Source organism: Neoarius graeffei, chromosome 1 (genome assembly GCF_027579695.1).
Source record: "Neoarius graeffei isolate fNeoGra1 chromosome 1, fNeoGra1.pri, whole genome shotgun sequence".
NCBI lineage: Eukaryota > Metazoa > Chordata > Actinopteri > Siluriformes > Ariidae > Neoarius > Neoarius graeffei.
Genome location: NC_083569.1, coordinates 97,416,790 through 97,434,714, shown reverse-complemented (window position 1 = coordinate 97,434,714; position 17,925 = coordinate 97,416,790). Strand labels below are relative to the sequence as shown.

At 41.0% G+C, this 17,925-nt stretch overlaps 1 protein-coding gene across 2 annotated transcripts in view; it reads right to left on the bottom strand.

Moving 5' to 3' along the window:
• Nucleotides 1-1,392: 1,392 nt before the first annotated feature.
• LOC132874136 (SLAM family member 7-like) overlaps nt 1,393-17,925 on the bottom strand; it is a 28,327-nt gene continuing 11,794 nt past the window's right edge. The window contains exons 1-5 of one of the 2 annotated variants that reach the window (XM_060910192.1): nt 9,173-9,563; nt 4,099-4,413; nt 2,402-2,659; nt 2,165-2,266; nt 1,393-2,068 (exon numbers count right to left, since the gene is read on the bottom strand). In XM_060910192.1, coding sequence (XP_060766175.1) covers nt 2,025-2,068; nt 2,165-2,266; nt 2,402-2,659; nt 4,099-4,384 — 690 coding nt within the window. In that variant the 5' untranslated portion in view covers nt 4,385-4,413; nt 9,173-9,563 and the 3' untranslated portion in view covers nt 1,393-2,024. Of the gene's footprint in view, nt 2,069-2,164; nt 2,267-2,401; nt 2,660-4,098; nt 4,414-9,172; nt 9,564-17,925 lie in introns of those variants that run through there. The other variant, XM_060910126.1, reaches the window with a different exon arrangement.

Sequence of the window (17,925 nt, the reverse complement as noted above, 5' to 3'; positions counted from 1 at the left end):
TTTGATATGCCATCTATGTTCTATTCTGAATAAAATATGGAATTTTGAAACTTCCACATCACTGCATTCCGTTTTTATTTACAATTTGTACTTTGTCCCAACTTTTTTGGAATCGGGGTTGTACTAAAGCACAGTGAAATTCCTTCTCTGCATTTAACCCATCTGAAGCAGTGAACACACAAGTGAGCAATGAGCAGTGCAGTGGGCAGCTATGCTACAGTGCCCAGGGATCAGATGCCTTGGTCAAGGGCACTTCAGCCATGATACAGAGGGAGAGGAAAGTGCTGTTCATTTACCAAACTTCCCTCACATTTTTCCTGCCAGCCCCAGGAATCAAACTGGTGACCATTTGAGCCCAAGGGTGCTTCTCTACCCTCCAGGCCATGTTGGCTAGCACTGTCCCCTCACAGGAAGAAATGTCTGGGTTTGAACTTTGCAGCAGAAAGGGCCTTTCTCTATGGAGTTTGCATGTTCTCTTCATGCCTGCATGAATTTCCTCCCACTGATTAGGTCAACTGCTTACTTGAAATTGCCTTTAGGTGTGAATGGTCGTTCATTTCTATTGCTCCATGACAGATTAAAGACCTGACCAGAGTTTACCCTGCCTCTCACTTAACGTCACCCTGACAGATAAGCAGTATATAAAATGGCTTGGTGTGATTTGCAGTGCAAATTGACATAATAAGCAGCATATAACTCCATATTCTCAGCTGTTTTCACATCTGTTATTGGATCTTGTGTTACAAGATGTTGCTCCTGCAATACCAGAGTGTGGTGATACAGGACACTCAATATAGGATCCCTAGAGAAGATTGTTGGAGGTTTGCTCTTATTATAGTCTCTGCACGACATGGAAACACAACTGGGCTTTTTTTTGATAAGGAGACTGTTTGTACCAGGTTCTGCGATGTGTAGTGTAGCTTTTCAGGATCAGACAATACACTGTATATATCCATACTGACACTGGAGAAAAAACACATTCAAAACAAAGCATTCAAAAATGCAACATAAACTCCTTAGAAAATCTCCTTGGAAAATTTTGCCACATCCACAATGAAACACTTTTTTAATTAGTTTGTATGGGGTGTGTGGCTTTAAGATTCCTGTACAAGTGATTATTAAAGACAAAACAATAATGTATAATAACAAACACATTAATATACAGTAAACTGTGATTTGAATTACAGCTGACACTCCAATTCATTCTAAGTGCAATATAGAGATTCCAGAACATATACACTCATTTCAATAGAGGTCTAACTGTTTCATTATATGTTGTGTTTTTTTTTCTTTCCCAGAAAAGCCAATACTGCTTTTCTTCAATAATTATAAACAAAAACTTGATGTAAACTGGTATCTGCTAAATGTATAATAAGTTGTAAGACTCAGGAAATGTGTGAGGATCCATGTCCAGGAGGTTTATTAATAAATACAAGAGTCCAGTAGATAAAAATACAGTCAGAAACTATCCAGACATCATTCACAAAAGTGCAAAAACAGATAAAGGGCAAATGGAGCAGTTTATTTAAATGTAAAGAGACTCTAATGTTCAAATCCTCCTCTGTTCACAGATCCTTGATCAGATGACACAAACATGTCGTCTTTTACAGCACTTTATGATATTAGCTGCAGTAAACATGGCTAGGCTTGTGTACAGGGACAGATGAACATGAATATGGTTTGGACAGTCGTATTTCCTCACAAGTGGAATCACACAGAGCAGCAGAAGTCAACAAAAATCCTGTGTGATCTCCAGATACAGGCAGATAACCAGTACAGTAAAACAAACAGACACTGAGAATATAAATGGAGCAGAATATTGTGATAGATGTGATAAGTGTGGCAATCAAATGACCAAGGAAGAAAGACTAGGATCTTTTCAAATACAAGGGACTGGAAGACGAACCAGAGAGCTTGAAGAAAGAGTGAAAACTGAGTTTCCCCAGCAATCATAAGAGCACTCAATCCAGAAATGTGCAAACATAAGAACAGGAAAATATGCTGAACCACAAAGAGCCAAGCACTTATTCCTCAATTACAGTTACAGCATCCTGGCTGTTATGATGACCTGGAATGAATGAATGAAACAATGAAGATTCAGCTCATGTTTTTATTGTTGATAATTTATTTGCAGACTGTTTATTCGTATTATTATTTTATTTACCGTGTGCTCTGTAACATTTTACTCCCAGAATGATCGTCACCAGCAGATAGGGAGAGGCCGCCACAAGACTACTGATCAGTTTGAGCACTGACAATGGAGCTCCTACATGCACAATTGAACACACAGACACACACACACACAAGATTCAGTAAGCAGACGTTTTTGGAAAACTTGTGTGGTTAAAGTTTTGTTGAAGACGATGGTGTTCATTCCCCAGAAGGAAAAGTGTAATTGTACCTGTGTTGGTGCTACAGCTCAGTGTCTCTGAAGCAGAACTGTAGCTGATGCTGTTAGCTGCAGTACAGTTCAGTGTAACAGCTCCTTCTGCTGGTGAGAGACTGAACTGCAGCTGAGCTCCACTTGCAGTCTGATAGCCGCTCCATGAGTAGGAGACCCTCTCAGCTCCGGGTGCTGCACACTTCACAACAACTTCACAACTGTTGTTGGATGTCAGCCATGTTTGAGTCTTCTCAATCTGCACAGCTGTTATAGGACCTATGCATAATACACACACACACGGTGCGATTTGTCAAAAAACCAGAAGGGGGGATGTTTTTTTTTTTTAATCATGAAACGTCACAAAATTAAGGTAACAATAGGCTAACAGCTCAAGAACATCCGATGATATCAAATGAATAACACTAAATGAAAACGAACACTAAACCAGAGATAGTAAATTCATCTTCCTATCTCTCTGACTAAATACACGAACACTAACACAACAAAGTTCGCATTGCTTGCCGCGTTGCTGTGATGTTTCTCTCCCTCTGGATTAAATGGACAGTGACTCGAAAATCACTAAAATACATGAATATTAAATGAACGGTTTGCTCTGATGGCGCAGTTCACATTGTGCGCAGCTTTCCGATTTAAACTGTTTTTTTCTCATCCTTATACTTCCTGTTTCATGGACTGTAACGGATTTGCTTATTTAGTAATTTTAATACAGAATTTACTTTGAAATTATAATCAGACACTCCAACGCCCCCCCCAAAAAAAAAAAATCGGCCGTGAAAAAGGCGGCATCCACCAAAAAGCGGGCTGTTTGCATCCCTGCATAGAACGCAAAGATATTGTTATTATCTACAATGTATCTATTTGCTGGGGACGTTCGTGAACATCAAAGCTGCCACTTCGGGTCATTTTGAAAGTGAGTGCAATGTAGACCATAGAAAACTGTGTCACAACATGCCTGTCATGTCAACTTTTTTTTTGGTTTGTTTGTTTTATTGACGGGGTTGTCCCCGAGGATTTTTTTTCAGCAGAGATAAAAACCAGAGGGGGGGATGATCCCCACCAGCAAATCGCACCCAGCACACACACACACACACACACACACACACACAAATAAGGAACCCATGAAACTGCAATGTTTTACTGTCACAACACATTCACAAAGCTGTAAGTTTGTGATGCTCAAACTAAAACCACTTATTTAAAATATATGGACAAGTTGAAACAATTAACAATTAATATGTTTATGTAATTAATCTTTATAAGTTTAAAATGGGGTGGCACGGTGGTGTAGTGGTTAGCGCTGTCGCCTCACAGCAAGAAGGTCCGGGTTCGAGCCCCGTGGCCGGTGAGGGCCTTTCTGTGTGGAGTTTACATGTTCTCCCTGTGTCCGCATGGGTTTCCTCCGGGTGCTCCGGTTTCCCCCACAGTCCAAAGACATGCAGGTTAGGTTAACTGGTGACTCTAAATTGACCATAGGTGTGAATGTGAGTGTGAATGGTTGTCTGTGTCTATGTGTCAGCCCTGTGATGACCTGGCGACTTGTCCGGGGTGTACCCCGCCTTTCGCCCGTAGTCAGCTGGGATAGGCTCCAGCTTGCCTGCGACCCTGTAGAACAGGATAAAGCGGCTAGAGATAATGAGATGAGATGAGAAGTTTAAAATGATTCTCATTACATTTATAAAATTAATCATACTCACTCTGAATATAAACTTTAAATATCTGTGCTGGAAGCTGTGTTTTAATGCTATCTCCAGTCACTACAAAGGTTCCAGAGTCTTGAGGTTGAAGATCTTGTACAGTTACTCCAACTTTATCATCATCCCCCTTTAACCGTCCAGTGAACTGTGATTCCAGAAATGTATAATTTTGGTCTGTACTGTATTCAGCAAAAGTGCTCTTATTGAAGGCCCACTGAACTAATAACCCTGATTCTACTGGAGATTTTAATGGAAGATCCAGGGAGCTCCCAGCTTTGAGCACCATCACTGTGTCGGCCAAAACAACACACACACCTGCAGCAGAGGAAAACATAATGAACAGCAGTACACATCAGAAACCTTTCTATCTACTTGTGTTAGGCTTATTTGATATTGATTTTTCCCTGATCATAATTTCCTATTTCCACTTCAAGCAGAATAGGAGGCAGAGTAATATTACGAGCTGTGCAGTCAGGAACTGTGCCAATCACTAAAACTCACCTGGATGGTGGATTTTTAAGTGATTCTGCAGTAAACAGTTAAACATAACAGTGCATTTTAATTTAACCTTTCCATACATTGGTTGTCTGATGTTCACATGGCTGATATTTTCACTGTTAATGCTTCAGAGGAGAGTGAAAGAGAGCAGCAGTCACAAAACAAAACAGTAGATTTCATAATTTTCTATTTATTATCTCCATTAAAGGTCATAGGCAATGGTCGGAGGTGAAAAGAAAAAAAAGAAAGCACAACCTTATTCATCACACACTTGTGAAATTTCCTCTCTGCATTTAACCCATCTGAAGCAGCGACCACACATGCACACACATGAGCAATGAGCAGACACACATACCCAGAGCAGTGGGCAGCCATGCTAACAGCCCCCGGGGAGCAGTTGGGAGTTAGGTGCCTCAATCAAGGGCACCTCAGCCCAAGGCCGTCCCATATTAACCTAACCGCATGTCTTTGAACTGTGGGGGAAACCAGAGCACCCGGAGGAAACCCACGCAGAGAACATGCAAACTCTACACAGAAAGGCCCTCGCCGGCCGCTGGGTTCGAACCCAGAACCTTCTTGCTGTGAGGCAACCATGCCAACCACTACACCACCATGCCATCCCATGTAGAAATGTAGAATATCAACTTTATTGTCTAGAAGAGCGACCCAAAAAGTGAATTAAATCTTCCTGGTGTCTAATTGCACCCTAATATTGAATAAAATGCTTAAAATATACTGTTTTGCCCAATTTCTGAAGGATTGTTTACATCTCACTTATGCTCACTTTCACTGCCAGGGGGCTGTCGTCGTGACGTCATTTAAGCCAAACAGACCAGGAGCAGCTCTGTGTTTACTTGCGAACCGAACACAAGTATAGGAGGTTTATTTATTGAACCACTTTCTAAATATCCTTTTTTTTGCTGGAGAGAAACATACAGGGCTAATTTTCAACAATTCAATAATAAAATATTGGAGAGTTTGGCGTGACGTCACCAAATGGTCACGTGATGTTTTGGTTGGCAAGAGGCTATTTATAAATGGCCGATTGGAGTTATCAGGTCATTAATTAATTATGGTAGTGTTGTGTTATCAGCTGTACATACAGATTTGATAAGAATGATCCCAAGAGCTTTTACTGCATACCAAAGAAACCTGAAGCTCGCCGAAAGCTTTGGATCGCAGCAATTAAGCGTGACAAGTGGGAACCTACTGACAACGACCATGTATGCTTTCGACACTTTATACAGTGGTGCTTGAAAGTTTGTGAACCCTTTAGAATTTTCTATATTTCTGCATAAATATGACCTAAAACATCATCAGATTTTCACACAAGTCCTAAAAGTAGATAAAAAGAACCCAGTTAAACAAATGAGACAAAAATATTATACTTGGTCATTTATTGATTGAGGAAAATGATCCAATATTACATACCTGTGAGTGACAAAAGTATATGAAACTTTGCTTTCAGTATCTGGTGTGACCCCCTTGTGCAGCAATAACTGCAACTAAACGTTTCCGGTAACTGTTGATCAGTCCTGCACACCAGCTTGGAGGAATTTTAGCCCATTCCTCCGTACAGAACAGCTTCATCTCTGGGATGATGGTGGGTTTCCTCACATGAGCTGCTCGCTTCAGGTCCTTCCACAACATTTTGATTGGATTAAGGTCAGGACTTTGACTTGGCCATTCCAAAACATTAACTTTCTTCTTCTTTAACCATTCTTTGGTAGAACGACTTGTGTGCTTAGGGTCGTTGTCTTGCTGCCTGACCCACTTTCTCTTGAGATTCAGTTCATGGACAGATGTCCTGACATTTTCCTTTAGAATTTCCGGGTATAATTCAGAATTCATTGTTCCATCAATGATGGCAAGCCGTCCTGGCCCAGATGCAGCAAAACAGGCCCAAACCATGATACTACCACCACCACGTTTCACAGATGGGATAAGGTTCTTATGCTGGAATGCATTGTTTTCCTTTCTCCAAACATAACACTTCTCATTTAAACCAAAAAGTTCTATTTCGGTCTCATCCATCCACAAAACATTTTTCCAATAGCCTTCTGGCTTGTCCACATGATCTTTAGCAAACTGCAGATGAGCAGCAATGTTCTTTTTGGAGAGCAGTGGCTTTCTCCTTGCAACCATGCCATGCACACCATTGTTGTTCAGTGTTCTCCTGATGGTGGATTCATGAACATTAACATTACCCAATGTGAGAGAGGCCTTCAGTTGCTTAGAAGTTACCCTGGGGTCCTTTGTGACCTTGCCGACTATTACACACCTTGCTCTTGGAGTGATCTTTGTTGGTTGACCACTCCTGGGGAGGGTAACAATGATCTTGAATTTCCTCCATTTGTACATAATCTGTCTGACTGTGGATTGGTGGAGTCCAAACTCTTTAGAGATGGTTTTATAACCTTTTCCAGCCTGATGAACATCAACAATGCTTTTTCTGAGGTCCTCAGAAATATCCTTTGTGCATGCCATGATACACTTCCACAAACATGTGTTGTGAAGATCAGACTTTGATAGATCCCTGTTCTTAAAATAAAGCAGGGTGCCCACTCACACCTGATTGTCATCCCATTGATTGAAAACACCTGACTCTAATTTCACCTTCAAATTAACTGCTAATCCTAGAGGTTCACATACTTTTGCCACTCACAGATATGCAATATTGGATCATTTTCCTCAATAAATAAATGACCAAGTATAATTTTTTGTCTCATTTGTTTAACTGGGTTCTCTTTATCTACTTTTAGGACTTATGTGAAAATCTGATGATGTTTTAGATCATATTTATGCAGAAATATAGAAAATTCTAAGGGGTTCACAAACTTTCAAGCACCACTGTATCTGGTAAGGCACATTATTTTTTATTATTTTGTTTTACAGTTTAATATTATGACATTAGTTAAAATTTCCTCATCAGAAATAATTTGTTGTGCTATGACATTGCTTAGATATCAACCAAAAGATGAGTAAAAACGCACGAACAGCTAATTTGGTGATACCTGCGGGCATGCTAACATGCTAATGCATACTTGCCAACCCTCCTGATTTCAGCGGGAGGCTCCAGATTTTAGCCTCTGTCTCCCGCCTCCCGATCGTATTTGTTAAAAACTGGATAATCTCCCGGTTTTGGGAAATCCCTACCACCAAGTTAAAAATTCTCCCGATTATGTCCAATCAGAATCGTATGAGAAACACTGCTGATGTCAACTGATTTTTAACCAATCAACGAACAGAACGACAGTCACTTCCATAACATACTGTAGGATTCACCCAGGCTGTCCGACATTTTTTACAAGCAGTCATTCATCATGGCCACTAAACCAAATGGCAAAAATATGAATGCAAATCCCAGGTTGCATGGGAGAATGAATTTCCATGGATAAGCAAATGTTTGACCAGCCAGTTACACATTTTAAGGTAAAGATACCTTAAATCAGAATATAATGGACAATTGAGTGTGAAATTAAACTAGTCTTCCAGACCATTTCAGAAACAAACTGTACAACTTCTAAAGCGTTTAGTGAAATGTTGCATGACAGAGAATTTGTTTGGTGAGTGTATTTGAATAGTGTGGTCGTGTCTTAGTGCTATTTTGAATTTATGTTTGAAAGTTTTAAGTGAAAGTTTACAAGTGAATTATCTGGAAAGTGATTGATTTTGATAGAGTTTTGAGGTTTTAAGTGAAAGATTACTAGTGAGTGTATTTTGGTCGTACTAAAATTTTGCGTTCGAGTGAATTTCTTTGTGGAGTATATTTTGATAGTATGGTAGTATTCATAGTGCCATTTTTACATTTTGTTTGAAAACTTTCAGTCAAAGTTTGCAAATGAGCAAATTCCTTTGGTGCATTCTGATAGGATTTGGATAGGATTTCTAGTGCTTTTTAAAAATTCTGTTGGAAAGTGTTTGGTGAGAGAGATGCATTTTAGTAGTACTAAGACAGTGCAGTATTTGTTTAATTGAGTTGTTACTATTTTGGTTAAATCTTATTAAAATTTAATTTATATATGATATTATAGTTCTCTGTATTTTTACATGAGCTTACAGAAGGAAAACACATTTGATGCAATCCAATAATAATTTCATTCACTGTGACTATTTTAAGAAATGATAAACATTCTTCTAAAGCATCACTTGTGTTATTTTCTGTGGGTCTCTGTATGTGTACAATATTCAGGCATGAGATTTTTCAGCTCAAAATCTGATTTAAGACTTCCCTTTCATTGTTATTATATTAAAATTCAAGAGAAGAGTATTATTTCAGATTTTTCACTCTGAGCTATCTCGTGCCTGATACATGAATCCCATAACCTATAGTAACTGATAGAACAATATCAACAATTCAAAAACTCTTTAATTGTATAAATCTCAAATGGTTTGCAATTAATTGGGATTCATTGTTTTTATCCTTTCAACCGCGCATCAGACCCTCGTCCAATTGAAAATGTCGTTCACGCACTTTTCTCCCCCATGAGAATTTTGAAAAGTTGGCAAGTATGCTAATATGCTAATGGTTCACATGCCATTTGCATGCTAAATGTATGTGCGTGTTTATACAGACCATAGACATAAACATAGACGTCGCATTCTGCGTAGAATCATACGTCATCCTCGCCGCCATATTGGATGTGGCAAAGTGGAGATTCTTCAACCGTCTCTGGTATAGCGTCTAGACAGTAGCCGAGAATAAAGATGCCTCATTAATGTGCTGCGTTTAACTGTACCAACAGGTTTACCGTCCAAACGAGATCACATGGGATTACCTTTCACAGGTGAGACTGGAAAAATACTTTTCATTGTATTTGGTCATTATAACGTAATTTTACGAACAGATTTTTCTGACTTTGTGGCTAATATGAAGGATTTTGACAGAACAGGTCAGACAGTCAGGATCAGAGAGGGAGCTGTTCCTTCAGTCTTCAGTTTCCCAGCTCATCTCCACCGGGTAGGTGTAGAGTTATAAGTAGTGAGAATTAGATAATACAGTGCCACACTATGATGAACGTTTTTGAACGTATGATGAATGTTTTTAACCTTTCTGAATGTGAAGGAATCAGTGATGTATTTTGTTTTGGTATGACGTTAGAACCTGGCCGAAATCAGTTTGGCGGTCATTCAGCTCACTTTATTCAACGAGAGTAGGTCTGTGTGGTGACTCAATTAAGAAAACAGTAAATTTTTATTTTCATTCACTATTTCCAGTTTTTCCACTATTTCCATCGTTTATCATATTCAGTCTTGTAGGTTGATTATTGTGGCCTCAGGTTTTGGTAGTTTGCTACGGTATGCTGACTGATTAGCTTACCTGAGCTATCTATCGTGTATCTGTCGCTAGTTTGCAGTGTACAGGGTATTTCGCACACTATTTATAACCATCACATTAAAAGGTATATGTGTTGTTTTGATGCCTGTTTGTTTCCCAAATATATACGTGTGTGTCTTAAAGGTCCCATGGCATGAAATTTTCACTTTCTGAGGTTTTTTAACGTTAAAATGAGTTCCTCTGACCTTCTTAAGTCACCCCAGTGGCTAGAAATTTCATAATGTGTAAACCAAACTATGCCCAACATTTGAGAATGGCGCATCAAAACGGCGCATTGATAAACTCTTCCCTTTACTACGTCAGCAAGGGAGATGATCCCCACGTCCCCCCTCTGGATTCCCACCCACTGTATGGATTGCCCCGCCCAGTTGTAGTGAGGAGACCATAGAGGGAGGACACAACAACATGGCATCACCTAAGCGAGCGAAACATGGAAATTGCGCTGTACATGGATGTGACAACACAGAAAAGAGTCTGTTTTTACTGCCGACGGGAGAGCCCCTGAAGACGCAGTGGCTTAATTTTATTTACTTCAATAATACGCCGTGGAGTCTACCTAAGACGGTGTATGTTTGTCGGAAGCATTTTCCTGAGGAATGTTTCCACAACTTGGGACAGTACAGGGCAGGTTTTGCACATCAACTGTCACTGAAGCCTGGGTCCGTACCAAGCATCCCTGCCGCATCAGCCACAAACAGCGAACAAGTAAGTGTATAACTGTTAAGTCGTTTTGCCGTGTTTTAAAATCGGTGCTACGTTAGCCTTGCAATGGCTACATTAGCTGTGCAGCTAACCACTTCCTGCAGTTAGCCAGGTACTCTGCGCTACAAAACCAAAAAGCATGCAGCATGCTCTGTTAAACTGAGTTTAGTCTGGAAATTTACTGTAACTTATGAGCTTATGTTTTGCCGTGTTTTAAAATCGGTGCCACGTTAGCCTTGCAATGGCTACATTAGCTGCGCAGCTAACCGCTTCCTGCAGTTAGCCAGGTACTCTGCGCTACAAAACCAAAAAGCATGCAGCATGCTCTGTTATAATAGCCAATCAAAACAGTTTTTACAAAGACACCCACATTCTTTTTTTAAGTCACTCGTTCATTTTATTTGTTTGTTTGTTCAGTGGGCGGCACGGTGGTGTAGTGGTTAGCGCTGTCGCCTCACAGCAAGAAGGTCCTGGGTTCGAGCCCCGGGGCCGGCGAGGGCCTTTCTGTGCGGAGTTTGCATGTTCTCCCCGTGTCCGCGTGGGTTTCCTCCGGGTGCTCCGGTTTCCCCCACAGTCCAAAGACATGCAGGTTAGGTTAACTGGTGACTCTAAATTGACCGTAGGTGTGAATGTGAGTGTGAATGGTTGTCTGTGTCTATGTGTCAGCCCTGTGATGACCTGGCGACTTGTCCAGGGTGTACCCCGCCTTTCGCCCGTAGTCAGCTGGGATAGGCTCCAGCTTGCCTGCGACCCTGTAGAAGGATAAAGCGGCTAGAGATAATGTGATGTGTGATGTGTGATGTTTGTTCAGTAAAAACCCAAACATTTGTTGAATTTATTTTATTTCCTCGTGTCGCACCTTAATGACGTCAGCGCGTGGTATTTTTCCCTTCGCGGTTTGTTCCTTCTCTGTCGCCATAGTAAGACACCCACATCCGCTTGTTCTGACCCACTGGAGGTAGCGTCACAGTGCTGTTAGCCAATCAGAGGTAACACGTTTACATGTTATGAATATTAATGATAAGACCCGCCCCCACCCTCTACCCTTCCCCGCCTCCTGCTTCTCATTCGCAAAACGACGCACTGGGAAAAGCGCTGAAATGGGGCTTTCTCCCAGGAGGCTATATCTACATGCCGAGGGTTCATTTCGAGAAAGCCTGCGGATATAACATCCGGAAACCTCCACGAGCCCGTTTAAAGCATCAACAAACCACCATGCCATGGGACCTTTAATGGGTGAATAAAAGGCATCGAGTTAAATATTATTGTAGAAAGGGGCTTTATGAAGTTCAGTCCATTTACTTGCATTGGTTTACGGGGAAGATTTGCCACATCAAATATGGCGGACACTCTGACATATCCCAGCAACGGGGCCACCAGCTCAGTGCGGCATCTATGTTTATGTGTCTATGATACAGACACGTGTTCCTAATAATGTGGCCATTAAGTTGAAGTTGATTAGTCACAGCTAACATACTAACTGCTAGCCTGCTAACATGACAATGGCAAACATGTTCAGTGTATGTCTGTGCATGTTTTTACACAAGTGTCCCTAATAAAGTGGCCACTAAGTTGAAGTTGATTTGCAATGGCTACCTGCTAGCATGCTATTGACTAACATGATTACTTGGGTAAAAACATGATACTGATTTGTATGCAGTACACATGAGTACGAGTTCCGCAAACGCACTCGCGGCAAATTTATGTACTTTTTGCAGTATAAATATTTGACATTAGAAGATTGGTTGAACTTTTCATGATATGTATTTGAAGATAAATAGCATAGCCTGGATTTAAAACACTGCTTGTGCATTCTAAATGTAGAACTTGCTTAAGTTTAGTACTGTACTGTATATCTTTGGTGTGTGCATGTGAAGCAACAACATTAACTTATGTTTCAAAGATTATATTGGGCCTATTTTATCTTTGTCTTTTTATTATTAGGCGCAAAAAGCAAATATAAATGAGTATTTCAATAAAACAACTGAATAATTAACACTTGTATGTGTAACAGTATATATATTGATCCCACTTGCACCCAGCTTTTCACGTGAATACCGACCTCTAGAGGCAGAACCGCTTGGCTCTCTCTCACAGTTCCTGGAGAGTGAGCGAGTGGTAAGTTCTATGTAAACAGCGCTCCGAACGTAATTAAATATTCTTGCTCGTGTTAACATTCTAAATCGACACTCATTGATGTAGATTGTGTCTGAACACTTGTAGCCATTGTCAGTGTATGTTATATTATTTTTAATGTCAATTTGAGCATGTTATGTCAGAGTTTACAGAGCACACGTGCGTACAGCTAATTCGTTATCTCTCCCCACGCTAGCTTTCTTTTGTGTATGCAAGCCTGCGCTGCCCTGCTGACCTCCCGTGTTATTTTGTGCATCCCAGGTACATAATCAATTCCTTGTTAGGCTCTTTTCTGTTTTATTTGATTTTATTCATATGCTCTCTCACAGTTCCTGGAGAGTGAACGAGTGCTTTCTTTTGTGTATGCAAGCCTGCGCTGCCCTGCTGACCTCCCGTGTTATTTTGTGCATCCCAGGGTAAATAAAGTTTGCTGCACTGTCCCACGTCTCCTTGTCCTTCAAGCACTTCACAACGCAGGTTTTATGAGGGGTTACAATGGTGCCATGACCCGAGACTTCATCTCTTCAGCGTTTGCTGTTCGTCGTGGGACAACGCAGTGAATTTTGTCAGCAGGATCGCGGATGCGAGCTGGTTTGCACAACACAACGGTAGTTTTGACTAGACACGTAAAGGTGCAGATTAGCTGCTCACTTTTGCATGACGCGAGTGTAAAAGTAACCGATGACAACGCGTCATTATATAGTAGGATAGTTTGAACGAACTGTTGGTCTTTTTGTGTGTATCTTTTGTATTTTAAGCCACTTCCATTTGTTCATTTCTTCTCTTCTTCTCTTCTCTCTTGCTCAGTTTGTAGTATGGACAATAGTGGCAGAGTAGGTGGTGGGTGGGCTAGTGATCTTACGCGGGCAGGGAGGGTGTACGTTAGGGTGACCAAATGTCCGGTTTTCCCCGGACATGTCCGTTTTTCACGTCCTGTCCGGGGCGTCCGGGTTTCTTTTTAGAAAGTGGGGAAATGTCCTGTTTTTTATTACCTTCCATTGGACCATTAAATTGCCCGGCACTAGGGCACTGCGCTGCGTGTGACGTAATCCCTGAGCCGCGTCAGTGCGGTCAGCTTTTTATAATCAGAAGACAGCGTGGCTGTCAGTACGCCAGCAACATGCCGAAGCGCAAATGCACATTTACAGACGACTTACAAAAGAAGTTCCCCGCTTTCAGACTGGGTCGAGACAAGTGGGAAGCTTTGTGCACAGTGTGCAAAGCAGGTACATATGTCTCAGTGTCCAGTGGAGGTGCCAGGGATCTAAAATTCCACCTGGACACCGAGAAACACAAAAAAGCTGTTCGAGGCGAGAGTACCTCAAAGTCAATAACAGAGTACTTTGTGAAACCAGAGGATGAGGATGCCGTGAATGCAGCGGAGGGTGCCTGGTCATTTCACACAGTGAAACATCATAACAGTTATCGGTCTATGGACTGCACAAGTTCATTGTTGAAAAAGACCCTCCCCGATTCTGACACGGCCAAAAAGTTCAGTTGTGACCGTACTAAGACGGAGGCAATTGTTAACGGTGTTCTGGCACCTCACTCTGTCGAATTGGCGCATGAAGCGCTCAAAGATATCCCATTCTGTGGTGTTAGTACTGACGGGAGTAATCACGGTGCAGTAAAAATCTTCCCCATAATTATCCAATACTTTGATTGGAAGGAGGGTGGTGTGCAGACCAAATTAATTGAAGTGAAAGATACACCAAATGAGACAGCAACCACCATCGCAAACTACCTAATGGAAACATTGGCAAAGAACAATTTGTCTTCCAAATGCATCACATTTACTGGGGACAATTGTAACACTAATTTTGGTGGAACCCGGCGTGACGAAGGGGGAAACAATGTATTTGCGAATTTGAAAAGATTGCTGCAAAACAAAACACTGATTGGCGTGGGTTGCCCAGTGCAGATACTGAACAATTGTGTCCATCACGGGGCAGACACACTTGATGTGGACCTTGAAAATATCATTTTTAAAATATACCAGTACTTCCACATTTACACCGTGCGTACTGAGTCCCTCAAAGAGTACTGTGATTTTGCTGACATTGAGTACAGGAGGATGCTTTCACACAGCAAGACAAGGTGGCTCTCTCTGTTCCCAGGCATAAGAGGATGCTACAGATGTTCCCTGCTTTAAAAGCATTCTTTATGTCTCAGCAAAAGCCACCCATGGTGATCAAGGCGTTTTTTGAAAACCCATTTAGTGAGATATACTTGTGGCACATGCACTCACTCATGTCCGTCTTCCACAATCACATTCAAGAAATGGAAAGGGAGAATAACTCCATCATGGAGGTTAAGAAAATATTGAGCAGCATCCACAACATTCTTCTTGAACGGAAGAACAACAATTTCATGTCCCTCAAAGTTAAGGGACTGCTGGCCGAAAATCGCAGAGATGGACTTGAAGGGGGCTGTGACAAGTTCATGGCTGATGCGCTTGGCATGTACAGTTCATGTTTAGAGTATCTGGAGAAGTGGATGACTCCCATGGAAGAGTTCTCACCATTCATGTGGATGGACATGAGTGAGCCACCAAAGTGGAATGATGTGGAGGCCTGCATCAAGTACCTTGGAGAGAAGGGGGTGCCAATTGATGGCGTTAAATGTTTTGACCAGGTTGCCAATCTGAAGAAATTCATTGAAAGCTGCAGTGACGATGAGTTCATGGGCCTGCAGGCACACCAGAAGTGGACCAAATACTTTGAGAAGGCCAAAAACATTGCATGCTACTCAGAACTGCTGAAGATTGCACAGTTTGTCTTTGCACTTCCTTCTCACAATGCAAATGTGGTGAGAGTTTTTTCACTGATGCAGAGCCAGTGGACAAAGGAGAGGAACCAGCTCTCTGTTGAATCATTGAAAGGGATTCTATTTGTGCAATACAATTTCAAAGATATGTCTTGCAAAGACTTTCATGCTTATTTGTTGAGCAACAAAAAACTGCTGAGAAAGATCAGCTCTACAGCAAAATATCAATGGGCAAACAAGGAGGATGAGGAAGAAAAACCAGACAAAGAGGAGGAAAAACCAGACGAAGAGGAAGATGAGGATTAAGCAGGAAACTAAAGCTAGACTATTGATATTTTTTGTTAGGTTTTTTTTTTACATTTTTGAGTTATTTTTAAAGTAAATATACAAGAGGTATTTTTGTTAATTAGCTCATTTGTTAATTTATCTTTTCCAATAGCCTACAGATCAGACATTATTTCTTTCATTACTGAAATTGAGGCTAACTGAGTATCAGTATGTTTGTTATTGGGAGTTGAGAGTTATTGTTAACTTTTATTGTTAATATGAGTGAGTGTGGTTTAGATGAGACATTATTTCTTTCATTGTGTCATTCATTCATTACAGAAATTGTAAAGCATTTTTGAATAAATACATTTTAAATATCATTTGTTATTGGAGTTATTGTTGTTGACTTTTATGAAAAGCATTTTTAATAAACCAACTTTAAATATTTTATTTGTATGTTTGTTAAGTGAGTGGATGTGCCATAAATATATCTCACTAAATGGGTTTTCAAAAAACACCTTGATCACCATGGGTGGCTTTTGCTGAGACATAAAGAATGCTTTTAAAGCAGGGAACATCTGTAGCATCCTCTCTATGCCTGGGAACAGAGAGAGCCACCTTGTCTTGCTGTGTGAAAGCATCCTCCTGTACTCAATGTCAGCAAAATCACAGTACTCTTTGAGGGACTCAGTACACACGGTGTAAATGTGGAAGTACTGGTATATTTTAAAGATGATATTTTCAAGGTCCACATCAAGTGTGTCTGCCCCGTGATGGACACAATTGTTCAGTATGTATACTGGGCAACCCACACCAATGAGTGTTTTGTTCTGCATTTGGAAGACAAATAGTTTTTTTTACCAATGTTTCCATTAGGTAGTTTGCGATGGTGGTTGCTGTCTCATTTGGTGTATCTTTCACCTCAGTTAATTTGGTCTGCACACCACCCTTCTTCTTCCAATCAAAGTGATTACTCCAGTCAGTACCAGGGCTTTGAACCAGAATTTTTTTCCTATTGGTTCGTTCCGAACAGAAACGGAATTTTAACGTTTCCAGTTTTGGGTTCCACCATTAAATAGACGTTCCCGAACCGGTTAGAACAAAAAAATTTCGTTCCCGGAACGGTTAATTACGTTCCCTGTCAGCTGTTTAACAAATGGCTATAAAATTATGTCTCTGTCTCATCCAGCTTAAGCCAAATGTAGGCTAATTCTATTACAACCTTCATTAAATAAGACAAGAAATAATTCAAAACAATTATTATTTCAAATGTTGGCGATTTGGATTCTCAGTATGTCTTCCCATCTACACAAACAGAAAAAGTGCCAAAAATGAAAGATAATTCATTTAGTGTGTTACCAAAGGCTAGTCAGGCCCTATAGAGGGCTACCGCATGACGTCACCGCGCCGCGAGATTTTGTTAGGCGCCATATTGGAAGACCAAGTACACATCTATGCAAGTACATACATACATAAAACAAACTACACCTGAAATGTAGCCAGGGCCGGTTCTGCCCTAATCTGGACCCGGGTGCAACATTGCGCAATCCCCCCCCCCCCAAAAAAAAAACAAAACACCAGTCTAAATCAGGACAACCATCACATAACTATAACTATAAACATTTTATATCAACTATTTTAACTAAATGGGCTATAATAAATAAGCCTGCAGGCAGCCACGGCGGGCTGCCTCAGAAAAGTAACCATTCAATGACACAACTGAAAGCCTGCAGCCACGGCAGGCTGCCTCAGAAAAGAAACCATTTGTCCTACCTTAAAACTCGTTTTGCATTTTCTGCCTCCTTTTTTGTATTTTCAACCCTTCGTTTATTTTCTTTCCTTTTCTGAAAACCCGATTTGTGTCCAGACATTTTGTTCTGCTACCAACGAACTAACTCGTCAGGTCTCGTCTCTCGAACCCGCGATGATTCCCGTGGGAAGGGCAACAATTGATACATTTTTACAAACAGCCAATAGGGAGGTTGCATCGTTCAGGCTCTTCTTTGCTCAGACACTCAGTAATGGAGACGTGATAGCAGTCCACCTTCCTGCTCTCTCCATTCAGTCAGCGAACGTCACACAGGAAGTGAACCCCAGTGGGTCATAGAAACTTGCGCAGG